The 27,305-nt window shown below is 45.5% G+C and overlaps 2 protein-coding genes across 2 annotated transcripts in view; both read left to right on the forward strand.

Moving 5' to 3' along the window:
- The first annotated feature begins 308 nt into the window (after positions 1-308).
- Positions 309-16,863, forward strand: TFIP11 (tuftelin interacting protein 11). Its single transcript, XM_044269940.1, is given in 16 exon segments — positions 309-407; positions 1,740-1,945; positions 2,963-3,046; positions 3,048-3,102; positions 3,891-4,041; positions 4,541-4,546; positions 5,407-5,453; positions 5,455-5,535; positions 5,671-5,823; positions 7,044-7,547; positions 9,812-9,915; positions 11,103-11,271; positions 12,713-12,956; positions 13,526-13,668; positions 15,021-15,186; positions 16,259-16,863. Coding segments are annotated over 15 exon segments (2,457 nt in total). The 5' UTR covers positions 309-407; positions 1,740-1,745; the 3' UTR covers positions 16,609-16,863.
- A 5,836-nt stretch (positions 16,864-22,699) lies between these two features.
- The window catches only part of ABTB2 (ankyrin repeat and BTB domain containing 2), an 86,107-nt gene continuing 81,501 nt past the window's right edge, over positions 22,700-27,305 (forward strand). The window contains exon 1 of the mRNA XM_044270192.1: positions 22,700-23,892. Within this exon, the coding sequence (XP_044126127.1) occupies positions 23,028-23,892 (865 nt within the window). The 5' untranslated portion in view covers positions 22,700-23,027. The remainder of the gene's footprint in view (positions 23,893-27,305) is intronic.

Consider the following 27,305-nt stretch of genomic DNA (forward strand, 5'->3'; position numbering starts at 1 on the left):
TCACGGAAGTGCCGCTGAGTTTCTTTATTTTTAGATAGATAGGAGGAGATAGTTATATATAAGATAGAATGAGAGAGATAGATAGGAGATTATTCATTAGTTTATTTATAAGGCTTGTGGTACATATTTTCCATAAAATATCCCTTTAAATATCACACAACTTGCCATTAAAAACTTCACTAAACTCAAAAAATCATTAGTGCTCACTGCATTGAGCTAGAAAACGTGCTCTTATCATCTCTATGGTACCCGCAGTACAGCGCGCCCAAAAGACTACATTTCCCAGAATGCCTAGCTCGACGGCTTCCCCGCGCGTCACTGACGGAAGCGGGGCTAGTGCTGTGTCCCTCGCTGCTTTCCGTAGGGTTCCATACTTCAGAGAACAAGGCCCCGGCGCCTGATTTAAGGTAACTATGACAACTGCCCGGTTCCCGGTGCTTTAGTATCGGGGGGTTTTATCGTCTCCGTTCACTGCTGGTCAGACGCAGCCTCGTAGTGTCAGCCTGTCACTGCCCCTCTCTGGCCAGTCATTCACACCTAGACTGTGAAGTTTTGGGCAGTCTAATGTGTCTGTGCCCATGGGCGAGGTGTCGGCTCCTCCATCAATCACCTGATGTGGACTTAGTCATGACCACGGTCTTGTCGCGAGATTCATGCTGACAATCTGTGTAATGAAAAGCTCTCAGCAATCTCATACACTTTTGTGTTTGAATTCCTCTCCATTTTTAAGATCTCTGCTTGCTGACAATGAACGGAAGCACCAGCAATTAAAGGGGCAGTCCGCTCTGCATACAATGCTTGTACAGTGATGTGCAATGGCCCAAGAAAGCCGCCACACCGTCACAGGGCGTACCGCAGCCCACCCGTTATCGGCTTTCACTACTAACCCAAGATGGTGATCGTGGCGCTGAAAGCGTTATGCACAGACGTCCATTGCTACCCCATAGCTCCTGCCTTTGCGCCTGCACTGTATGCCTTTAGTGGCTGTGCCGCCATCTTGGGAAGCTCAGGATGCCGCAGCTTGGTTACAAAGGTACTGTGAGCATTGGGGCTGAAGTAAGCCCTAAATGAATAGAGTGGTCTCTTATGCCGCCACATGTCAGAATAAGGACATGTACGCAGAAAGCGGACAACCCCTCTAAAGGCAAATGGCATTTATCATGTAGCGAAAGTTAATACAAGGCACTTACTAATGTATTGTGATTGTCCATATTGCCTCCTTTGCTGGCTGGATTCATTTTTTCCATCACATTATACACCGCTCGTTTCCATGGTTACGGCCACCCTGCAATTTAGCAGCGGTGGCCGTGCTTGCACACTCTAGGAAAAAACGTCGGTCTCTCTGGTGGACGAAACCATGGGAGCGCACATAGGATCTATCTATCTATCTATCTATCTCAGTCAATCCTTGCCTGATTCCATAAACCATTGGCCTGCAACCTGTAGCTCTCCTGCTGTTGTGAAACTACAACTCCTAGCATGTCCTGGAAGCCATGGACTGAGAGTTGTGCTTTTGCAGCAGCTGAAGAGCCCCAGTGTGGTATCCACTGCTATAAGCCGTGCACTTTATGCAGCTCATTAAAAGCTGTCCGTGTATCTCTCGCCGCTCTGGTACTATAACTCCCACCAGGTCCGTGCAGAGTGAGACTAGTACTTCCGCAGACGTAGTGAAGCACAGCCGTCGCCATCTTTATATTTTGGTTTTGCATTTCTCACATTTATCTTTCTCTGACCCACAGGTCGTCATGTCTATGTCACACCTGTACGGGAAAGATGAAGACAGCGATGGCGTGGAGATGGAGAGCTTCCAGATCACCGACTGGGACCTGCAGAACGAGTTCAATCCGAACCGCCGGAAGCATTTTCAGACCAAGGATGAAGCCATTTACGGCATGTGGGCCGAGCGAGACTCTGACGAAGAGAGGCCAAGCTTTGGTGGCAAGAAGTAGGTGTATAACAAAGCTTTGCCCGGCACCAGCCATTGGTTGGCCCACAAACCCTGCGGCACAGGACTGCACCATTATGCAGTGTTATTTACTTCATCAGGGTTTAATGCTTGTTCTCTTTAGTAACAAACAGTGAGATTCACCTGCCAAAAATCTGTTGTCTGTTGCCACTAGGGGGCACTAAGTATAAGATGTGCAGTCAATGGACCTCCTAGCAGCAGTGTGCAGATGATATTGTGGAGTTAAAGGTGTATTCCGGTTGTTTGAAGTTATCCCCTATCCACAGGATAGGGGATGACTATTAGATTTTGGGGGTCCTACCACTGATCAGAAGAACCGGGGCCCGTACCCCCTTCAGCCCCTCTAAATGAACGGAGCGGCCGCTTGGGCATGCGTGTGGCTGCTCCATTTATTTCTATGGGAATTCCGGGAATAGGTGAGTACTCGGCTATCTCCATAACTCCCATAGATATGAATGGAGCAGCCACGCACATGTCCCACCCACTCCGGTCCGTTGTTATAATTGGGGCTGCAGGGGGTACGACCACAGGGTAGGGCATAACTTCAAACAACCGGAATACCCCTTTAATGGTACGTCTGTCTGTGCTCTGGACTGAAGAAAAGGCTTCATGTTTGCTGCCACAATTTGTATTTATTTTCTTCCAAGAAAGGTGGATACAAGTTAAGGAATCCTGTGCCGAAAGGGTTATTCTGCTAGAACCAGGCGCGTGGAGGCAGGAAATGAACTGGTTAACGTCACATCTCCTGTTGACGTCAGGACACATCTCACTGCCCTAAGGCATGATGGGACTGCAGTCACATGACAAACTAGGAAGTGGGATTCAAGCATGGGGGGGATAAGAGAAAACCGCAAATTAGGTAAAAACAAAATTAAAAAAACAATGCAAGGGGGAACGGGAGCTGGAGTACTTGATGAAAAAATTGTTAGAGTGAAAAGTAGTTTATGGTACGACCCTCTTAAAGCCTCATACAACTTTTTTTGTTCTCTCTCGAAGGTCCCGTGACTACTCTGCACCAGTAAATTTCATTAGTGCTGGGATTCGCAAGCCCGCAGGAGAAGAGAAATCCGATAGCGACTCCTGAGAATGAAACGGCACCAAAAGTGGAGGAATTCCAGCCAAAGAAGCTGAGAACGGTGCGCTGATAGAGTTCTTACAATTGTTTTAGAATTACTTTTATAATTTATTGTACTTTTCAAGGTTAAATCATATGATAATGATACTATTACACCCACGCGTTTCCATCTGGTCAGAGCCTCCTGTTACTTCCAGTCTCCGGTAGAACCAGGATGCTCTGACTAAGTGAATCCTTTTTATTGTAATTTTTTTTTCTAGGTCTCAAACAACCCCTACAAAATCTTAGCATAAAAGTCTGACTAGTGAAACTTTTTAATTAAACTCAAAAAAAACATCTGAAAATGTAAAATCCCAACTCCTCTGTGTTAACTCATTGCCAATAGGGGGTTGTCTCCCAGCTTCCCACGGACCCTCTCTGGTGTATGGCTCTGCATTGCTAGGTGGAATTACATCTTGCTGCTATATGTCATTCCTGAATTATATTTATGAATCAGGAAGATCAGGATGCACATTGCAGTGTGTCCCGCCAGAAAAAAATGGTAGATATATGGTGTAAGTCAGGGATGCTCAACCTGCGGCCCTCCAGCTGTTGTAAGACAACTCCCAGCATGCCCTGCTGTAGGCTGATAGCGGTAAGCTGTTCGGGCATGCTGGGAGTTGTAGTTTTGCAACAGCTGGAGGGCCAAAGGTTGAGCATGCCTGGTGTAAGTTAATGAATATTTGTCAGCCAGTGCTGCATCTGCGACTGGGCTGGAATACAGGCCCTCACATATCCGTCATGAAGCTGCATTTACTAGATCAGCGTCAGCCTGTAATATAAGAGTTGTATTATATCTTCATTTTGCAGGGTGGGAATTTTAAGCCGGCACAGAAAACGTTTGCTGGAGGAATCAAGTCCAATGCAGATTTAGGCTCCTGGGAGAGACACACCAAGGGAATTGGTCAGAAGCTCCTGCAGAAGATGGGTTACGTCCCTGGGAAAGGTTTGGGAAAGAACTGCTCAAGGTAACTGGAAATTAATAATCTGATTCATCAACAAGTCATCCTTACTATTCACTAACCATTTGAGATGATTGTACTGGAGTTCTGATATATTAAGAATTGCACAATTACTACTGTCAAGTGAAAGGGTTTCTCAATGGGCGTCTCCTTTTCCCTGGCTGTGACGTTCTCCGCTGTGATTGGATCACGGCACCACCAGGGAGAAGGAGACGCCCATTGAGAAATCCCTGGAGTCTACTCCTCCCTGTACCAATGCTCAGTATTTACATACTGAGCGGGAAAACTGCAGGGTGGCACAGCGGGGGCGTAGGAGCGATATTTGAAAAAAACAGGCAGGGTGGCAGCATCAGCGGGGTACCCCATAAGTAAAGGTATTTATCTACACACAAAAAAAAAACCATGAAAGGTCCTCTTTAAGGAAGTTCCAAATTTATTTCGACTAGTGATGAGCAAAGTCATGGAAGTTCAGTTTCGCCGGGTTCGGCTGAACTTCAGGTCAGGGTTCGGGACCCAAACGCCATTTAAGGCAATGGGGACCCGAACTTCACTTTATTATTGTCCATTATAACATGGTTATATCGGAAAATACCATAATACTTAGAATGCAAAAGGGACACCTTTTGAGGCATTCCATCATAATAGAAGTCTGTGGGAGCATAATGGATCCGTTAGGCCGCCCATAGACTTCTATTATGACGGAATTCCTCTTAAAGGCTTCCATTTTGCCCTCCGTCATAATAGAAGTCTATAGGCAGCATAACCAATCCATCCTGATTTCCATTATGCAGGACAGAATGGATGGATGGATCCGTTATGCTGCCCATAGACTTCTATTATGATGGAATGCCTCTAAAGGTGTTCCTTTTGCATTCCGTCTTAAGTGTTATGTTATTCTCCGATATGACCATGTTATAACAGAAAATAATAAAGTAATTCATAAATATCCCAAACCCGAACTTAAGGGAAAAAGTCTGGTTCGGGTCCAGGTACCCGAACTCGCAAAGTTCGGTACGAACCCGAACATTGCAGTTCAGGTTCGCTCATCCCTAATCACGACGCCTCATGCTGGACTATAAATTTGGTGCATTTAGACACTTTTGTCTAACTTGACATTTTCTTATTGGTTGGCTTACTAATCCTTACATGCATTGATGCATCTTAAGCCACCTGCCTTTTCCCGTTAATCTATGTCCTTGTCAAGAGAGGTGTAAAAAGTGTCTAAGACATGTAAGAAATGTGGCACATGGCTTGTGCGCCAGATGTATGGCTCAATTTGGTCTCCAGCTTTTGCAGCACTTTCAAGTAAATCTGTCCCGATTATGTATCGTGAAGAGACTAAAAAGAGAAATGTCTTTATTCAGGTATCATTGCTCCTATTGAGGCCAAGCAAAGGAAAGGCAAAGGAGCAGGTGGGTGCCTACGGCTCAGAAAGAACCAAGCAGTCATTGCAGGATTTCCCTACGGTGGATTCGGAAGAAGAGGAGGAAAAGGTCAGTAACGAGATCCTCTGATCATAGCAAATACACGGTCAGAGCATCTCTGTTTTTTTTTTTTGTTTTTTTTTTTATATTATAAATCTACATAGTAATAAGCTGTTTGCTTCCTTTTTCTATGCCTGCACCCAGGAATTTCGGAAAGAATTGAGTCAATGGAGAAAGGACCCCGGTGGAGGCAAGAAGAAGCCCAAGTATGCCTATAAGACGGTGGAGGAGCTCAAGGCCAAGGGGATTGGCGGGAAAGCAATGACTGCTCCCCAGAAGGAAATATCACAAGTCAAGGTTCGTTCTGCCAGTCTAAGACTAATACCTTCCCCTACCGGGCTCACTGTTATTGACTGATGGCTGCCACTATGCACACTTCTGCCCAAGATCAGTACCTAACCCTCACATGTGACGCAATTTTGAAGGGGCTGTCCAGAAAAACATGGCTGCTTTCTTCCAGAAACAGTGCCACAACTGAACATGGGTTGTGCCTGGTATTTGCAGCCCAGCTCCATTGAAGAGAATGAAGCTGAGCTGCAATACCTCACACAACCAATGGACAGGGGTGGTGCTGTTTCTGAAAGAAGGGAGACATGTTTTTCTAATTCTGGACAACCCTTTAAAGCTAGCTGTTCTAAAGTTAGACTTAGCTAATTATGATCATCGGACCTGTCTTATGCTGATTTACTGACGGGTTACCTTGAAAGTGTTTTGCGGGTTTCCCTTTCTGACTTCAGGGCTCCCCTGTTGTCCAGTAAAGTATAATACTTCATGTATATTATATGATTGGTTCTCGTTGATACTATTATATGTATTATAGATAGCCAGTAACCACATTTAAGCCAGATATTGCTCTTTTTAATGGGGTGTTTTCATTGGGACCCCCCTCCTTCTCCACTGATCCTGAGAATAAAAGGGCCGCAGTGTTGATTCAGTGCTGTGGCCCCTTCACTTAAATAAAGCTGTTCTGCAGTTGCCCTGCGCAGTGGGAGGCATTTATGCCTTTGTGAATGGGACACTATATTCTCCATATCGGTGGGGTTTCCAGAGGTTTTACCCCATTCAGTCACGAAAGAATGACATATTGTAGTGATATGCCATCATTTAACGCAATGGGAATACTCCTTTTAAAAAATAAAAATTTTTAGGATTAGATTTAATTAGGATTTTTACTGCATAAATTTAATCAGTTTGCATACAGTGAAAGAGCAGTGGTGGTCCAACAATCACCATTTCTTCTGCTAATTTGTGGGGGTCCCTGTGGTCAGAGCCGGAATGATCACACATTGATGACCTATTCTAAGAATAGACTGTCAGTGTTATGTCCTGGAAAAAAAAACATTAAGATATTTTGGAGTCCTTTCAATGGTAGCCAGTTATTAGGTACGCAGGCCCGATGAGAAGTGGATGTGCTACTAAAGTAGACAATTTAAAGGGGGTTTCTCATGAAGTCGACATGTGTTCTGTTAGTACATATGGACATCACCGTTTAATATCTGCATTTTTCTTCTGTTCAGGTAATTGATATGACCGGACGAGAGCAGAAAGTCTATTACAGCTACAGCCAGATCGCCCACAAACACAACATCCCCGGAGAGACACCCACAGTAGAGAAAGAGGAGAAGCCTCAGGGGTTTGTCCTGCCCGAACTAGAGCACAATCTGCAGCTCCTGATCGAGATGACGGAGCAGGAGATCATCCAAAATGACCGACAGCTGCAGTACGAGAGGGACATGGTTGTGAATCTCACCCACGAGCTGGAAAAACTCTCTGAAGTGTTATCCAGGGAGGACAAAGCCATTTATAACCTGAGCCAGGTCCTGAAGACGGTGGAGGAATGTGAGGAGAGGATGCAGCCGGGCTGTGACAATCCCCTGACGCTGGAGGAGTGCGCACGCATATTCCAGATGCTTCAGGACAAGTATTACGAAGAATACAAAATGTCAGAGAAGACAGACCTGGCAGTGGCTATCGTCTACCCCCTGATGAAAGAATACTTCAAAGACTGGAACCCCTTAAGGGTGAGTAAACTAAAATATCATATAAGTGAAACTTTATTGATGAACATTTTAACATGATGCACAGTATACCGGTAAGTTAGAAATATGGTGATATTGGAGTACACCATAGGGTACTATTGGAAATTACCTATATCGCAATATTACTAACATGTCCCAAGAAACCACTCCACCTGACTTGATCCTTACACATGAGGACTGAATGGGAGAAGTGAACACACTGTAAGGGTCCATTCACACGTCCGTAAGTGTTCTGCGCATCCACAAAACACGGACACTGGCAATGTGCATTCCGCAATTTGCGGACCGCACATCGCCGACACTATATTAGAAAATGCCTAATCTTGTCCGCAAGTGCAGACAAGAATAGGACATGTTCTATTTTTTTGCGGAAGCACGGATGCGGATCCGCAAATGCGGAAGTGCGGATCCGCGGATGCGGATTGCACATTCCAGCCCCATTGAAAATAAATGGGTCTGCACCCGTTCCGCAAAATTGCGGAACGGATGCGGACCCATTTTGCGGACGTGTGAATGGGACCCTTAATCTACCTCAAGTGCTCCTCCAAACCTTATGTGGACTGCTAGGTGGCTCAGCCACCACTCACTGGGCATTTCAATACTGTCCTGGTGCTGTATACTATGCAGTATAAAGCTCCAGGGTTATGAAGTCATGCACTATGATCTGGACTAAGGGGCACATTTATTAAGACTGGCGTTTTAGATGCCGGTCTTAAAGTGTAACTGCCGTTCTATTTTTATTTGTGTAATGTATAGGGGCAGTGATGCCGACCATTTTTTTTCTTTGTAGTATATATTGGAGGCGTGGCGATCTCCAAGCAGTCATGCACACCTGACCAGTAGGTCTGCCCTGGAGGCTGGTTTTAAAGTCAGTATAAAACTGAGTCTGCTTATATAGCACCTACCAGTAGCCATTTGGCTCCAGGAGAAGTATATAGTGGGCTCAGCATGCATGATGGTACTTGCATCCCTGGATCCGATGAAAGCTGTAATGGCACCGGACGGGGTTAAAAGCAGAGTGTGCTTGGCGTGCATGCTGTACCTGCGCTCCCTGGACTTTGTGTGGCTGTCGTGGCCCATAACAGGTAGGAACTAGTGTTAGGGACCACTCATGAAGGCGACCTTGACGTGGTGAGTGGCTTATTACGCTTTGGCCAAAATGTACACCAATGCCTTATTCAACATCCAGCATAAAGGCAGGGCAGAGTGCTGGTTGCAGAGTGCGATTGCATTTGTGTTTTTGCGTTTGTATCTGTATTTCGCCATAGCAATGTGCACCTGCATAGGGTTGTGCGGACTGAACCCCCCACATTTTTGTAATATACTTTACTGAAATCCTACAATTCTGTTAGAAAAATAGCTCTAAAGTGGCCCATTTTGAGCCTTAGCAATGCTCCTCTGTCTCCTGTTTACATAATAGTGGAGACTTGCTAATACTGACTGTTATGTACACAGAAGACAGAGGAGCATCGCTAAGGCTCAAAATGGGCCACTTTAGAGCTATTTTTCCTAACAAAATTGTATGATTTCAGTAAATAAAGTATATTACAAAAATGGTCAGTATCACTGCCCCTATACATTACACAAATAAAAACAGAACTTTAGGAAAGCCCTAAACTGGTGGTGGATCCACCAAAGTTATGAAGAGGCGCAGGCCTCTCCATAACTTCGGCGCATCTAGAGCCAGTTCTAAATGTAAGACAGCTTCTGAGGAATCCAACATTTAGACCTTTTTTGTAGAACCGTTGCACCGCTATCTGCGCCTGAAATACGCCTGATTTAAGCGTATTTCAGCATAGTAAATGACCCCCTAAGTTTCAGCATTTTAACCTGGCATACAGTACGCCAGGAGGAGCCACCTGAACAGTGGCAGGTAAAACCAGTATCTTATCCCCCCTTCAGCGAGTGTTTGATTTGCCATCCCTATGAAGTGTCCGCTGGGTGGTTGTAGGCTCCCAGGAATTGGGGCCATGATTGCTCATTTTGCAATAAGATTCTTTCATGCACTGCTGGTTAGTTGTTTAACACGGGCTGGATGGCACAGAGTGTCAATGTTTCAGGTCCGTTTAATGGATGTGATCGGAGCTGTCCCGGCGCATACGATAAATGGACATTCAAGACACACGAGCCTTATACTCATCACTGACTGTTTTCTGATTACTGCTTTGTTCAGTAAATTTTAGATTTTTACGCGGACACTTTCTATATTCATATAAATGACTAATGCTGTTTGATTCCTGGTTTAGGACCCCGGGTACGGTATTGATATCATGACCAAGTGGAAGAATCTCCTGGAAGAAGGACATTTGTCCCACAGCGCACAGGATGCAGCAATGGACACATATCACAGGTATGTTCTAGCTTTTCTTTCTGACCAGACTTCTGAAGGGTTTGACTGTTTAATACACCCTATTAGGGAATTCTGAGATAACACAGGGGGTCTTCTGCTCAGGATCTTAATTTCTTGCTCCTAAAACAGATAAAATTGTCTCTCACTCTGGAGGACCTGCCCTATCCTGCATAAGGCTACTTTCACACTTGCGTTCGGAGCGGATCTGTCTGGTGTCTGCACAGACGGATCCGCACCTATAATGCAAACGCTTAGATCCGTTCAGAACGGATCCGTTTGCATTACCATGAACCATGATAGTGCAAACGGATCCGTTTTGACTTTACATTGAAAGGCAGTGGGGGATGGATCCGTTTGAAAATTGAGCCATACTGTGTCAACTTGAAACGGATCCGTCCCCATTGACTTACATTGTAAGTCTGGACGGATCCGTTTGCCTCCGCACGGCCAGGCGGACATCCGAACGCTGCAAGCAGCGTTCAAGTGTCCGCCTGCTGAGCGGAGGACAAACGGTGCCAGACTGATGCATTCTGAGAGGATCCGCATCCACTCAGAATGCATTAGGGCTGGACGGATCCGTTCGGGGACGCTTGTGAGAGCCTTTAAACGGAACTCACAAGCAGAGCCCCGAACGCAAGTGTGAAAGTAGCCTTACTCAGCCAACCCATTTATGTGACTGGACACAGTGTAATTCCTCATTTTCCCTCTGGTGGCGCTGCAGGTGAATAGAACAATTACTGTCAGGTTTCCCACAGAATACAGCTAATCGACGGGGACACTTTATGATCTGCTTGTTGTCACAGGACCCAGCGATTGTGCGAAGTGGACTTCCCCTTCAACTTAACCATAACCCACTAGTCAGTGTCTGTTCACTTATAAGGATTAGCTACAAATTATTTTATGATGTGTCTAGTGCAGTGTTTCCCAACCAGTGTGCCTCCAGCTGTTGCGAAACTACAACTCCCAGCATGCCCGGACAGCATTTGGCTGTGCGGGCATGCTGGGAGTTGTAGTTTTGTAACAGCTGGAGGCACACTGGTTGGGAAACACTGGTCTAGTGATTAATGGGCTTCCCAGGAGCTAGAACATCTCCCACAATCATTCCCCTCTCTCGATTTTTAGCGGGCGATATCTGTGTCCATAGTAAGATTTCTAACTGGAAATATCTTATTTTGTTCCTTTTGCAGACTGCTTTGGGACATGTTTGTTCCATTCTTGAGAAATATCATCTCACAGTGGCAACCTCGAAATTGTGCGCCCATGGTGGACTTCTTGGATAGCTGGGTCCACTTGTTGCCAGTCTGGATTCTGGATAACATACTGGACCAACTCATTTTTCCCAAATTACAGAAGGAGGTGAGTTGGCAGCCAATAGATATATTAGATTGAGAATGTTATGAGGATAAATAGCGAATACAGTTTCATGGCTTAGTTATTATTGCTTTTACTTTTATTTTAAAGGGGTTTTGCAGTTTGTTTAAACCAGGCATCCTCAAACTGCGGCCCTCCAGCTGTTGCAAAACTACAACTCCCAGCAAGCCCGAACAGCCTACAGGTATCAGCCTACAGCAGGGCATTGTGGGAGTTGTAGTTTTACAACAGCTGGAGGGCCGCAGTTTGAGGATGCCTGGTTTAAACTGATGATCTATCCTCTGGATAGATCATCAGCATCTGACCGGCAGGGGTCCGACACCTGGAACCCCCGCCGATCAGCTGTTTGAGAAGGCAGCGGCACTCCAGTAGCACCACGGCCTTCTCACTGTTTACCGCAGGCCCAGTGACGTCACGACTAGTATCAACTGGCCTGGGCGGGACTAAGCTCTGTTCACGTGAATGGAGCTTAGCCGCTCCCAGGCCAGTTGATACTAGTCGTGACGTCACTGGGCCAGCGGTAAGCAGTGAGAAGGCCGCAGCGCTACTGGAGCGCCGCTGCCTTCTCAAACAGCTGATCGGCGGGGGTCCCAGGTGTTGGACCCCCACCGGTCAGATGCCGATGATCTATCCAGAGGATAGATCATCAGTTTAAATAAACTGCAGAACCCCTTTAAGTCTTCCACATTGGAGGGGATGCAAAGTGATTGTAGTATGGCCCTATTCTTACACGAGTTGTGAGCACCCCACATTAAAGGTCTTTTCCGGTATTAATTACACTAAATGCCTGCCTCCTGAAACAAAACATTCAAACTTTTGGGTCCCTGCCGCTCTGGCCCTCCACAGTATTTACATCCGACGGTGCATGGCTATGGTCCCATTATAGTTATAGCGGTGACCTGATGCTTGTGGCCACATCACTGCTGAATCCAGTTATTGGCTGCAGTGGAGCATGGGACCATAGCCATGCACCGTCGGATGTAAACAGTATAGGAGCCGGAAGATGGAGGCAGTGTGGACTACTGGAGCAGGTAAGTATGAATCTTTTGTTTCAGGAGGTAGGCTGTGGGCATTAGATAAAATGTAATTATTACTGGAAAACCCATTTAAGATTGCACTTTATGCTGTCAGTTGCACCTAATGGTAATGAATGCTGTCATGCAGTAATCCAGCGACTGTCGTGCCGCAGTTGTGGCAACTTGCGAGCTGTAAGGTGATGTTGTTCTTTATCATTAGGTGCAATGTAGAGTGACGTTGCAGTCTTATGTGGCTTGACTGCAGCTCACTGTGTAAGCCTTAGCCTTCATGGTGATATTTCTGCAGAACATGTTCCTATGAAGTAGAATTTGTCAGATTGACATAGAATGTTATATAGAAATTTGTACAAGGTGATATGATGTTCAGCTTATGGCATTTATGTGTCCAGGTGGAGAATTGGAACCCGCTGACGGACACTGTACCAATACATTCATGGATCCACCCGTGGCTTCCGTTAATGCAATGTCGTCTAGAGCCGCTCTTCTCTCCAGTCAGAAACAAGCTAGCCAATGCCCTCCAGAAGTGGCACCCCAGTGACTCTTCAGCCAAGCTGATCCTGCAGCCCTGGAAAGAGGTTTTCACTCCTGGATCCTGGGAAGCCTTTATGGTGAAAAACATTGTGCCCAAGTTGGGTAAGATGATACGCAAGAGTCTGCGAGAATACTTACTAGATATTGGATACAGTTGTCCTGCTGGAGAGTGCTGTGAGATTAGTAACGTGCTGAGGAGTCAGGACTCAATACAAGTAATATACCTTCTTTGAAAAACTATACTGTGAAAATAATGGGGTAGATATACTAAAGGCCACTTTACATGGTCCAATGTAGCAAGTGATTGCCGGGAAGGAAGCGTTCCTTCCAGACAGTCACCTGCTGGATTTACATGTAGCGATCTCCTTTACAGTATGGGAAAGAGCAATCACTAATGCCATCGCTTGCCCCTATTCAGAATCATTAATTGCCGGCGGCAGAGTGCTGTTTAGACGGCGCAATCTGCTGCTGGCAGACAGCATTTTAGGTGTCTGCACGAATGATCCTATTTACCTGATGAACTAGCATGTCGCTAGTGGTGAGAACTTTAAAGTCAAAAATTATGTTGCAGATTTATGGCGCTTAAAATACTTAATAAATGTCCCCTGATGTCTTAGCGCTTTGATAAACTAGATTGCTGTAGCTGAAAAACGTGTCGCTGTCTCTCGCAGGTATGTGTGTTGGAGAGTTTATCATTAATCCGCACCAGCAGCACATGGACGTGTTCCACTGGCTGTTGGATTGGGAAGGAATGGTCTCTTTATCAAGCCTTGTAGGACTCTTGGAGAAGCATTTCTTTCCAAAGTGGCTGCAGGTAAGTGGATTATAAACTGGGCTCATACTTCACATAAACTCAGGCTGGCTGCGCTTCAAAGACGCATGAAGTAAATAGTTCAATATAGAAAATGAGAATCAGCACGAAGGACTTCAACCCGCTGTGCTCGTGACCACTAGACTGCCAATCCAGACTAACGGAAAAACACAGCATTGCAGGATCTGATTATAGCTCCAAGCTGTTCATACAGACAGATACCTCCTTAACAAAGGATTGCAACATTTCGCCTCGTAAACTGCAGTTTTCAAGCATATTTATATTACAATAATTGCAAGTTTATATACCAGACCCCCAAACGTCATAGGTCATCACACGGGTGATTAAGTTGAAATACAACTATATTAGGCGTAATTCGGGGGCGGATTGCGACTCTTCCCTGCTCACGCCAGGTCTAAAATAGTGGGTGTGGCATGGGAGCGGAAGGGGACGGCCGGCAGGCCCATCTCATTTGCCATTTTTTTCGCCTGTTTCTTGCGTAGAAAAAGGTCTAAATGGAAGACGGAAGCTGTCTTACATTTAGAACTGGCAGAGGATCCACCGAAGTTATAGACAGGCCTGCCCCTCTTCATAACTCCCGCGGATCCACCACCCGCTTGGGGGTTTATTAAGACGGGCGTCTAAAACGCTGGTCTTAATAAATGTGCCCCTTTTATCATCTTCATTTTGTTCACATAATCATCATGATGTTGAAAAATAGACCTCCGGTATGTGTACCTCTTCACCTAAAGGGAACCCGGACATACCTCCATTTTCACCCCGGCAGCATCCCTGACTTGAACATCGGAGCAGTTTATGCTCCGATGCTCTCCTTTGCCCTGAGCTAAATCGCGCAGGGCAAAGGCATTTTTTTGGAGATCCGGTGATGTACCGGGCTCTCCATGGGGCTGCCCGGTGATGTCACCGGCACTGATCGGCAGGCTTTAGCGCTGCCCTAGCCAGTAAAACGGCAAAGCGCGCCCATCACAGCCAGTGACATCAATGAACACACTGTTGGGCGGAAGCTTCCGCCCGGCAGTGTGTGATTGTGAACAAAAGAGCCCTTGAACTGCTCCGATGCTCAAGTCAGGGGGGCTGCCGGGGTGAAATTATGGGTATGTCTGGGTTCAGCTCTGAACTCGGACAACCCCTTTAAAATCGAAGGTCAAAATATATAAAAAGTGGGGTTAAAAACAGATTACAAACAACGCATACACTGTCACATTCTGTAGATTTTCCCGTGATCATTTTTCACTCCAGTCTTTTCCTGGAGTGGATTGTTTACATCCATCTTTACAGAAGTATATGCAGGGGTTTTTTTTTTCCGGCTCCTTTATGATCATTGATTTTTGCAGGTTTTATGCTCCTGGCTCAGTAATAATCCAAACTATGAGGAGATAACAAAGTGGTATCTTGGCTGGAAGTCCATGTTCTCAGACCAGATTTTAGCCCATCCGGGAATCAAGGACAGATTTAATGAAGCCTTGGACATAATGAATAGAGCCGTATCCTCTAATGTTGGTAAGTACACACGTGTCCAAATAAACATTTATTTAGCAATATTAAAGGGGTTGTGCAGTGGGTTTATATTGATGACCTATCCTCAGGGTAGGTCAATATCAGATCGGCGGGGGTTTGACTCCCATCACCCCCACAAATCAGCTGTTTAGTCCCAAATCGTCAAGATTACCTATGCGTCATCTTAGTGGCGGAGTGTAATTGCAAGTGCTCTTCTCATTCACTTGAATGGAGCGAACACTTCTAATTACAAATGCATTGCTGCTGCTGCAAATGAGACGACTCACGGGTAATAAGAAGACCGTTCTTGCACGAGTGCTGCCTCCTCTTCAAACAGCTGATTGGGAGGGGAGGTGCTGGGAGTCAGAATCAGACCGCTGCCACTCCGATATTGATGAGCTATCCCTGAGGATAGGTTATCAATATAAACCATCTGGACAGCCCATTTAATTGTCTCCAAGCATCTTCTCCTCTCAGCTGACCATATTAAAGGGAAGTGGTGGACTGCACTCACATCAGACAGACCCACACTAAGGCTACTTGCACGCTGTCTTTTGCAGTGTCTGTATTCTGTATGTGCCAGGAAAGCACAATCAAATGTATCCCTAGGAACCCATTCACATGACTCCGGGTGTCCTTTTGGCCTCTGTCAGGCTGTGGTATACATCAGTATACATTTATTTATTTTTTCTGGTCACAAAAATATGGAGAAATCCAGCTTCCATAAAAATCTCCAGCTTATTTATGCAAAAAGATAAAAGTCCATCCCCACAGACAACAGCATCTACATGTTCCGGGTCATTACATACAGACCCTTACTCAGGATGTAATGTGTAGATGCTGTTGTCTGTGTGTATGGCTTTTTATTTTTTTGCATAAATAAACCACTGGTTTATATAAAAGCTGTATTTCTCCATATTTTTGGTACACCTGATGCAGGTGTTGTTCGTGTTTCTGCTGAGCTGGACTTGTGCTTTATATTTGGGCTTTTTTCTGCTGTATTGAATAGATAGGCATGCTGTAACGAAAGATGTATTCACACATAAATAACCCTCGTTCTCTGTACTTACCCCAGGTGCCTACATGCAGCCTGGTGCCCGGGAGAGCATAGCCTACCTAACCCAGACAGAGAGAAGGAAAGACTTCCAGTACGAAGCCATGCAGGAGCGGCGTGAAGCAGAAAGCATTGCACAGAGAGGCATTGGAGTTGCTTCCGTACCCATGAACTTCAAGGACTTGATCCAGACTAAAGCCGAGGAACATAACATCGTCTTTATGCCTCTTATCGGCAAACGGCATGAAGGAAAGCAGCTCTACAACTTCAACCGCATCGTCATCTACATAGACAGAGGGGTTGTGTACGTGCAGGGAGAGAAGACCTGGGTGCCCACCTCTCTGCAGAGCCTGATAGACATGGCCAAGTAGGGGACATTGTGAGTGGGCAGCTCATTGAGACGTTGTATATACATGTCGAATGGTTTTCTACACAATCCAGCACACTGGATGAGCGACCGTGAATGGATGCATCACTTTGTACTGCCATGAACTCTTCTTTATGTGGCGTTTATCACACTGTTTAATTACATCCATTATGATGTGTCCTGCATACAGATGGCAGACCGCTCTACCGAAAGAGACCTCCTCCGTTTGTATAAATTAAATATGACCATTGCCATTTCAGGAAACTGTCTTTATTTGTGCGCAAAACAATCGTATGCGATTGGTTGTTTTTCAGTCAGTTAAAGGGCTTCTGTCACCCCACTAAACCTTTTTTTTTTGCTTACTTATAATCCCTACACTGCAACTTATGGCTACATGATCTAATTAATCATTTTGGTCCTGTAGATTTTGATACAAACATGCTTTTAAAATATGTAAATTACCTTGCTACCAGCAAGTAGGGCGGCTACTTGCTGGTAGCAGCCGCATCCTCCGATCCTAATGACGCCCCCTCGGCATTGTGATTGACAGGGCCAGGGAACAGAATCGTTCTCTGCTGGCCCTGCCTGTTTGCATTCAAAATCTGGTGCCTGCGCCGCGGCCGTACCTGTCTTCAATCGGCGCAGGTGCACTGAGAGGCGGCCGCTCCATCCTCAATGCGCCTGCGCCGATGATGTCACATCTACCCCCGGTGCAGGCGCATTGAGGATGGCGCAGGCGCCAGATTTTGAATGCAAACAGGCAGGGCCAGCAGAGAACAATTCTGTTCCCTGGCCCAGCCGCCCTACTTGCTGGTAGCAAGGTAATTTACATATTTTAAAAGCATGTTTTTATCAAAATCTACAGCACCAAAATGATTAATTAGATCATGTAGCCATAAATCGCAGTGTAGGGATTATAAGTAAGCAAAAAAAAAAGGTTTAGTGGGGTGACACAAGCCCTTTCAGGGTACATTCACACGACCGTATCATTTGATCCGCATTTTGCGGAATAGATGCGGATCCATTCATTCCGATGGATGAATAATGTGCGGACAACGTTCAGCATGGTCTCTGCATCCGTGTTTCCGCATTTCTAGTCCGCAAAAATATAAAGCTTGTACTACTATTGTCCGCACAGATCAGTCCGCAGGCCCATTCAAGTCAATGGATCCGCAAATTATAATTTTTTTTTAAAAAAAAGTAAAAAAATGTATTTATTTTTTCCCCCCTCCGGACCGTAAAAAATGGAAGACATATGGGACACAAACAGAAGTAAAATGCGGACACACGGTTCCTTTATTTGCGGACCGCAAAACAGAAAGGATTACACACTGTTGTGTGATTGTACCATAATAGATAGGGGCCCCAATTCATGTCCCTCCTCTATTTGGCCCCATTCACACATCCGCAATTCCGTTCCGCATTTTGCGGAACGGAATTGCTGACCCATGTATTTCTATGGGGATACGGAATTGCAGACCCGCACTTCCGGGTCTGCAATTCCGTTCCCGAAAAAAAAAATAGAACATGTCCTATTCTTGTCCGCAATTGCGGACAAGAATAGGCATATTCTATTAGTGCCGGCAATGTGCGGGCCGCAAAATGCAGAACGCACATTGCCGCTGTCCGTGTTTTGCCGATCCGCAAAACACGTTACGGACGTCTGAATGGAGCCTTAGAGTTAAAAAAAAAAATTGGAAGACCCAGCACCTCAGTGCATTACATGATTTCAGCCGTCTCTGGGTCATACTTAATTTCCCCTGTAGGGGTGCTGCAGGAAAGTTGAACACTTGCTTCCAGGCTGATCACTAGCGGTTGGATAACCTTTTGATCTGCTGAACATCAAGGGCTTTTTGGAACAAAGAAGGATTGTCCATAGTAGACAGCCGCTTCAGGGTACTGTGCGAGCTTCAGAAAAGTGAGGGGAAAGTTAGACAATGGGTCCGATTTTTTAGTACTGTCCTAAATTTAGGAGGTAATTTATTTAAGTTATGCACTTATATAGCGCTACTATATTCCGCAGAGCTTTACAGACATTAGCATCACACTGTCCCCGATGGGGCTGACAATCTAAGGTCCCTATCAGTCTGTCTTTGGAGTGTGGGAGGAAACCGGAGAACCTGGAGGAAACCCACACAAACACAGGGAGAACATACAAACTCCATGCAGATGGTGGCTTTGGTCAGATTCAGGACCCCAGCGCTGCAAGGCACCACTGCTAACCACTGAGCCACCGTGCTGCCCAGGTAATGCAGCAACCATCACACAGTCGGGGGTATTCGCATGCAGTAATCTGGGTGACTCATTTTCTGTTCTGCTCATCTGAACTGGATTGTTATTTCTGCTGTACATGGATTTCTGCAAGTCCCATTCAGATGAATTGTTTCAAGAAATCTGCAGCTTATAGACTTACGCTAAGGTCCTTCACATGAGCGATCGGATTGTGTCAGTTCAGGAAAAAAACTGATGGTTTTGCACGTAACTTAAATCTGCAATCTGCGATTGTGTTCAGTTTTTCCGTACAGATTGTATCCGGATTGAATGCGTGAAGAAGAACTGAAAAATAATCTACTTCTCCTAACAACCATCAGTGAAAAATGCACTGTATCCGGATGCCTTCTGTTTTTCACGCCGGTCCCATTCCCTTCTATGGAGACAGGACTGTGTGAAAAACGCCCAATATAGAACAAGCTGTCATTTTTCCTGAACGCAGAAATGATGAGTGAAATACGACGCTCGTGTGCACAGACCCATTGAAGTGAATGGTCCGGATGCTGTGTGTTCACTACACACATCACATCCAGACAGAAAACTGCTCGTGTGAAAGAGGCCTAAAGGTGTCTTGACGTCTCGTGACTAAGATCGTGGAGTCTTATAGCCACCTGGTAAGATGCCGTTTACCTCCACCAGGGATTGATGGACCCTTCTTGGTTCAGACAAGGTGGCAGCAGCCGTTGACCATCACAGTCTACTTCCTGGGCAGCTGCTCATCCCCCACAGCCGGACCAGCGCCGATCTGATGAACAGTACCCGCTGGTGTCATAAATATTTAGGGTACAAGTGGTGGATATTCAGCGTATTATTTTTTTTTGCAGGAAGCAAATTTGCAGCATTTAACAGTACCAACAAAGCGGATGAGATTTGTAACACCCCCACCAATCAGGAAGCATATTCTAGTGACATGATATCACTTGCTATGGTGGATGTTTTCCTGGACCAAGCGGGTTGTGCAAATTCACCTTAATTGCACATAATGCGCCTGTAGGAGAAAGTTATACTTATATAGTTTTAAAGCAGCACCCAGTCACATGACGCTTTTCTTATGAAAATTCTGCTTCTCCCGATGTCGCATCCATTACTAGATTTCCAGCCTGAGCTATGGAGGAGACGTCACTTCCACTGTGGACGCGGCCAGAACGTAATCTCTCCCTTGCACATGTGTAACCCACACATCTGCCCATGTGCCGGGGAGAGGAACAGTTCTGGACCATCCACACAGTAGAAGCGACGTCCCGTCCATAGCAGAGGCCGGAAATCTGGTAAAGGACATGACAATGGCAGAACCTTGATTTTCAGGAGTGTCACTTGACCGGGTTCCTGATTCATGCAATTTCAGAACTGTAATTATTTTACTGCAAGGGTGTATCTCCACGTGTCTCCTATTTCATACAGAGCCATACTGAGCTTTGCCCTCACAGCTTTATACAGAGGTGATGGGGAAGAAGTGTAGGGAATAGAGGGTAATACACTAGAGCAGGCATCCTCAAACTGCAGCCCTCCAGCTGTTGTAAAACTACAACTCCCACAATGCCTTGCTGTAGGCTGATACCTGTAGGCTGTTCAGGCATGCTGGGAGTTGTAGTTTTGCAACAGCTGGAGGGCCGCAGTTTGAGGATGCCTGCACTAGAGAGTATAACTGAATGGAGGGGGAGGGTTAGCCTATAGATGACTATGCCTGAAAAAAAATAAATCGATGTTTTCTACAGTCTGACCTGCAGGTGTCGCTCTTGTAACTCCGGATTCTGGTCACAGGCTTCTTTTTAGAGATGGAGAACACATAACATGATACCTGCTAGGGGGCATCGTAACACAATCATTAGATTTGCCTCTGATGTAATATAAAAGCCCTCTGCTAATCCTAATGTAAATATCCTCTAGTACGTGAGATTTCTAAGAACGATAGGTTGGCCCAGATTCACTATGGACTTTTTCTACAGTTTACAGCGGAAAATGTTGTATCTAGTGTTTTAGAAAAAAAATTTGATGGCATAAAATGCACCAAAATTGTATTCTGCATACACTTACAGGTTCATTTATTTCATTAATGCAACTTAAAAGGTGAAACTAATATATGAGACTCATTACAGGCAAAGCGAGATATTTCAAGCCTTTATTTGTTATAATTTGTATGATTATGGCTTACAGCTTATGAAACCCCAAAGTCTTAATTTTGAGGTGCCCTTTGCTCAGGGGGTATGGATTAATTAGCTGACTAGAGTCTGACACTTTGAGCCTAGAATATTGAACCTTTTCACAAAATTCAAATTTTAAGTTGCATTAATGCAATTCCTTCTAATTTGCATTACTGAAATAAATGGACTTTTGCACGATATTTAAATTTTTCGAGTTTCATCTGTATTCGTATGTCTCATCTTTTTTTGCAGACCTTATTCACTTTAATGGGTCTGTGGTCCGCATTTTGCGGACATATTTTATCTTTTTGCGGAACTGACATACGGATGATCCATGTGCTTTCCGCATCGGTATGTCCATTCCATAAAAAGAACGTCCTATGCTTGTCCACAAAACTGCGGACCCGTTGAAATCAATGGGTCCGCAAGAAAATGCAAATGCACCAATGATGCTGTCCTTATTCTGCGGATCTGCAATTCGCAGACACCAAAATGCATCTGGTCGTGTGAACGAGGTCTAAGCTGTAATAAATTCACTTGCCTAAAAACCCCTCTAGGGTTGGGTTCACATGTGGCAAATCTGCAATGTTGTGCAGTACCAGCAAACCGGATGAAATTTTAAGAAATGTCATCTAAACGCTGCGTAAAAAATCTGCAGTGTAACTTGTAAATTTATGCTGCAGGATCTCCAACGCAGATTTCACCTCCATGGCCATTGCCGCCTCAGAAACCAAATGTAACTGCAATTTTTCAGATTTCCGTTTTCTTATTTTTTAGACTTTTTGGTGCAGATTTGAGGCAAAATCTGCATCAAAATCTACAAATTACATGCGGATTTTGCTGCAGTTTTTCCTCGGATTTCGGATGCGTTGCAAAGAGTGAAAACCATGGCAAAAACTGATGTGCTACAAACTTAAAAAACCGCACAAGGGGTCAATTTCCATAGGCTTGCACCTGGAATTTTTTTTTAATACAGTGCATGGATGAGATTTATTTCAATCTCATTCACTTTGCTGCACATTTTTCCACCTGCAGAAACCGGTTGCACGCCGCTCTGCTGTACGCATGATGCCATACGCCTGGCGCCGTCAGGAGCTAACGCTTTATTCTTTCAGCATTCATGTACATTTGTAAAGATCTAAAATTTCCGAACAAGAATTTCTAAAGTGCCTGAGCGGCATTTTTTATATTTTTTTATTTCTGGCTGTTCATGCCAAGCCACAAACCTGGGTGCATATCTGGTTTTCAATGTGGAGGGGTGGGGGCTAGCCTCCATCGCCCAGGACTGGAATGTACATGCACTGGGAGGTAAATGGATTCTCATACTACTTCAGAGACTGATTGAAAGCTGAGTTCATCCCTAGCAAAATGTGAATATGCCACTTCTGTGCGGTCGCGCTGTCTGCTATAACCAGGGAGCATCTGATAAGGAAAATCGTGAAGCTTTCAGTAAATTTTCTAAAGTCGTCGGCCAGAACATTACAGGCTTGAAACAAAGGTATCTGATCAGCCTCAGGTCTGGGCAATATCTGGGGCTTGAGCTGCATGGATTTAATTTCAGTGTCGCTCCTCCCCTGAAGCTTCTTGATTGGCTGCAGCCCTGGAGAAATTAGCATACAGACTGATCACTGTGTGTCAGGCAGTTAGCCGAAATAAGTTTGCAGAAAGCTTCTCCATCTGGAAGAAAGGGACCAGCTCTGTCCTGGTTTTGGGGGTCTCCGCTCCATTCACGAGGGACGTGCAGAATTGTCTCCAGAAAAATTCTCCACAATCGGTTCTCCTAAAAGGAGACACTACTTGCACCGCATTTGCATTTCGAAGAACTTCCAGAAGCCTTGGATATTTTTTCCTTGGATTTTTTAATTTCTCAGGAACATGGCTCACAAAGCACAAGCCCTTCAGGAGAGTGATATTCATCACGTGAGGTGTTGCAGCCTGGAAAGCCTTCACTAAACACAAGGATTGCTGCTAGCGCCTTTCTCTTTTTTGACGGTTCCTATCATCCGTACCTATGGCTGGAATATATAGCTCTACCCTGAAGACCTTGGAGGACCTTACGTTGGACTCGGGATATGGGGCAGAGGACTCCTGCAGGTCTCTCAGCCTCTCGTCCTCCAAATCCAACTCCCAGCCTCTGGCATCATCTTCTCAACACCGTGGGAACTGGTGGTATTATTCGGGGTCCATGAATAGCCGAAACAGCAGCTGGGACACCATGAACACCGCACTTACAGAGGACCCTGACGTGGTGGATATGTTCTCCAGGTGCCACCGGCTACCTGATCTAGAAGATTTTCCATGGACAGAGGAGGATATTGGAAAGCTGCTCAGAACAGGTAAAGGAGATGGCGGAATTAAGTGGGAATTTTCCCAAGATGCGGTGAGGAGAATGTCGGTTTTGCTGAGGCGACCTCTCATAAGGATATCAAGGGAAGCGCAACGTTTGAGCGTTCTTCACGCAAAGTGCACACGCTATGAGATCCAGAGCGCCATGAAACTTATTCTAAGCTGGGCTCTGTCCCAGAGCTGCACACTGGCCACGGTTCGGGCTCTGTCTCTTTACAGCATGAGCGCCGGCGATGGACTGCGCCAAGGGAAGTCTGCTCGTTGCGGACTCTCCATGTCTGTTGGTAGATTCTTCAGGTGGATGGTGGACACTAGAATATCGGTGCGGATTCACGAGTATGCAGCTATTTGCTTGACAGCTTGCATGGAGAACTTATTGGAAGAAATAAGAGCCCGTGTTCTAGCGAGTCAAGGGACGGTTGGGGAAGAGATATCTCTTGATGCCCTGGAAATGGCAATCAACAATGACGCTGAACTATGGGGAGTCCTTCAGCCCTATGAGCACTTAATCTGTGGGAAGAACGCCAATGGTAAGATGCAAGAAAATCATATCTTTTCAATATTTATATGGTGGCAAAATTGTATTTGAGATTTCCATATCTGAGACATGGGAGATATTTATACCCTGGGGTGTTTAGATTGAGAGGAGCACCTTTGCATTTGTCGGGCAGGTGATTGACAACTACAAGTTTTTGTTCTTTTGGGCAGACCCTTCTACAAGCTGCGGCTGCTGGCGTGAGATGTTTGGATAGCAGTGGGGCATGTGAACACGGTGGGGTGGAGATGTCACTCATAGTACATGCTACACACCAGTGGCTTTTTCAGCTCTTCCCCTGAGAACAGAAGTTCCTTGTATTAGAAGTCCAATGTTGGTTAACTTCACTAGAGGGGGAGCATATAGGTCAAGTCTACATGATGGCCATACCCTGCCGAACCTGTCGATTTTGGCAGGACTGGCTGACTATCTGATGTGTACAAGGTGTGCCAACCCTCTCTCCAACTAACGATGTCAATGTTGAATTTCAGTGTCTGATCCTTTGGCTGTTATAGGAGAAGGGCCAGCACCAGAGGATCTGGCAGTGGCTCGCTCACCTCTCCAGATTGAGTGTAGATGCAAAAATGAGCATGCATGTGTATGGGGGGAAAATAGGTCTCCTCAGATGAGCCGTTACCAAATGCGTCCGCCTGCAACTTTCACACAATACTTATGTAAATATCATACGTTTTGAACAATCTTGCAACATTATCTTTGACTTCTAATGGACTGCAACTTCAGAAAAAAAAGTTACTGAAAAGTTTTATGTTGGAAGACCCTCTTACCAATGACGTATTCTGATACAAGTCGTAGGGTGGCTCTAGCCTCCCTCTTCTGTAGATTATCTCAAGGTAGCTCTTAAAAAAGTCACCTCCAGACTGCCAATCATATCTAATGAATGGAGTGTCTGGCACTTGCTGTGTACACAAATGAGGATTATAATAGACTGGAATTAATTATCAGCCTTGCATCTTATTATAGACTCCCCGGCTCCAATAAATGTTATTATCTCCATCCCCAGATGCATTGAATGTGTTTGAATATTGATGTATGCAAATAGCGAGACCCGATTGGGACAGAGGTGACATGAGACATTTCATAAGCAGACGGGTGCATTGTGTGCGTGACATATGGGGACTGCGGCATCTCCTCTCACCCTGCCAACCTCGCTGTGCCCCATCCCTTTGTATGCCCAGCGGACTGCATATGTTACCTGTAGACTGGAGTAAGGAAGCCCCTGGCACTACTACTGAGCAGGCCAGCTTGGTTCAGATTTTCTGCCTTAGGCCTCTTGCACACGGACGTATTTTCATTCCGTTTCCGTTTCGTTTTTATTTTTTCCGGACCGTATACGGAACCATTAATTTCAGTGGGTCCGCAAATATGCATTCCGTTTCCATATTTCCGTTCCGCAAAAAAATAGAACATGTCCTATTATTGTCCGCATTATGGACAAGGATAGTACTGTTCTATTAGGAGCCAGCTGTTCTGTTCCGCAAAATACGGAATGCACACGGATGTCATCCGTATTTTTTGCCGATCCGTTTTTTGCGGATCGCAAAATACATACTGCCGTGTGCAAGAGGCCTTATTTTTCGAGTTTTCTCTGTTCCTATGATTTCAAACCTATAGCTCTCCAGATGTTGCAAAACTATCCATCCCAGGATGCTGGGAGTTGTAGTTGGCGAGTCAGTGGTGTGAAAATTATGGATCACCAACCTCCGACACCTCAGCTGTGGTCAAACTATAACTCCCAGCATGCATACTTGCTTGGCTGTTCTAGAAACTCCTATAGAAGTGAATGGAGCATGCTGGGAGTTATAGTTTTGCAACAGCTGGAGAGCCACTGGTGTGTAGTTCAGGGATCAACAGCCTCCATCACTCTAGCTGTAGTGTAACTACAACTCCCAGCATGCATACTTGCTTGGCTGTTCTAGAAACTCCTATAGAAGTGAATGGAGCATGCTGGGAGTTATAGTTTTGCAACAGCTGGAGAGCCACTGGTGTGTAGTTCAGGGATTAACAACCTCCATCACTCTAGCTGTAGTGTAACTACAACTCCCAGGATGCACTCTTGCTGTGCTGTTCTATGAACTCTCATAGAAGTGAATGGAACATGCTGGGAGTTGTAATTTTGCAACAGCTGGAAATCCACTGGTAAGTAGTTTAGGAATCACCTCTGGCAAGGCCAGCTGTAGTGTAACTACAACTCTCAGCTTGCACCCTCGCTGAGAGTTGTAGTCATACAGCCACTGGTATGTAGGGGTGTTACCACTGACCATTGAGCCAGTATTACTAGCTCTGCAGGCTGCAGGTTCTCCCCCACTGGAGCCATTTTAAGTCTTATATGAGGAAATTGCATAAATAGCAATTCCCTAATCATCTAAGTGAATATCGTATGGCCCCTCGAGACCTGTCGCAGTGCTTGGAAGGTGCCGGTTCTCCGGGTAGCGAGTCTTTAGGGCGATGAGAATGGAGAAGACAAGTTAAGGCAGCATTCCCTTCTTCTGTAGGACGCCCCTATGAAGACTGCATGGAGGATGGATGTGAATGGCCGTCATACACCTGTATAAACAGACCGGACTCGGCGTCTGTGCCCTGTGTGTGTTCAGTTGCAGCTTATTTATAAACCTGAAGTGAAATTCTCAGGATGCGGCCTACAGTACAGAGGCATGAGGCACTATGTTCCTCACGCCTCGCCTCTTATTTGGACCCAGAAAAACAATGGTTTTTACGTAGTCCTGTGATGTGTTTTACAAAGACAAGATCCAAAAAGGACAGGCCTACGGATTGGATTTCATCTATATGGTTGTGAGTAAACACAGGTGGCGTACAAAGCTGGCTTTAATTAAAGGGATACTCTAGGCAAACTGTATCATGGGGGGAGGGGTACGTATGACATGAGGCCCGGACAAGGCCTGGCAACAAATAATGGGCCACGCCGATCAAACTGTCTTTGTTGCCCATAGAAACCAATCAGGGCTCAGCTGTCATTTCTTAAACTGCTGTGGTAAAATGAAAGCTGCACTGTGATTGGTTGCTATGGGCAACAAAGACAATTTTTCTTTTAGATGTTTCAGATAAATCTTTATTGAATTTTTGCACGGTTTTAATCAATCTGCCCAGTTATCGGTTTCCTTTGTAGCATTCCAGTAATACCCCTCTAAGGCGATACTACTATATTTAGGGTCCATTCACATGTCCGTAATTCTGTCTCTGCATGTGTTCCGCAATTTTGCAGAATGGGCACGGACCCATTCATTTCAATGGGGCCGCAAAAGATGCTGTCCGCATCCATAGTTCAGTTCCACGGGCCCGCAAAAAAATATAGAGCATGCCCTATTCTTGTCCGCAATCAGCTGCGAGCTGCGTGTATCCTCCTGCTGCTGGGGAACGAGGTGAGTATGT

Source organism: Bufo gargarizans, chromosome 10, assembly GCF_014858855.1.
Source record: "Bufo gargarizans isolate SCDJY-AF-19 chromosome 10, ASM1485885v1, whole genome shotgun sequence".
Lineage (NCBI taxonomy): Eukaryota > Metazoa > Chordata > Amphibia > Anura > Bufonidae > Bufo > Bufo gargarizans.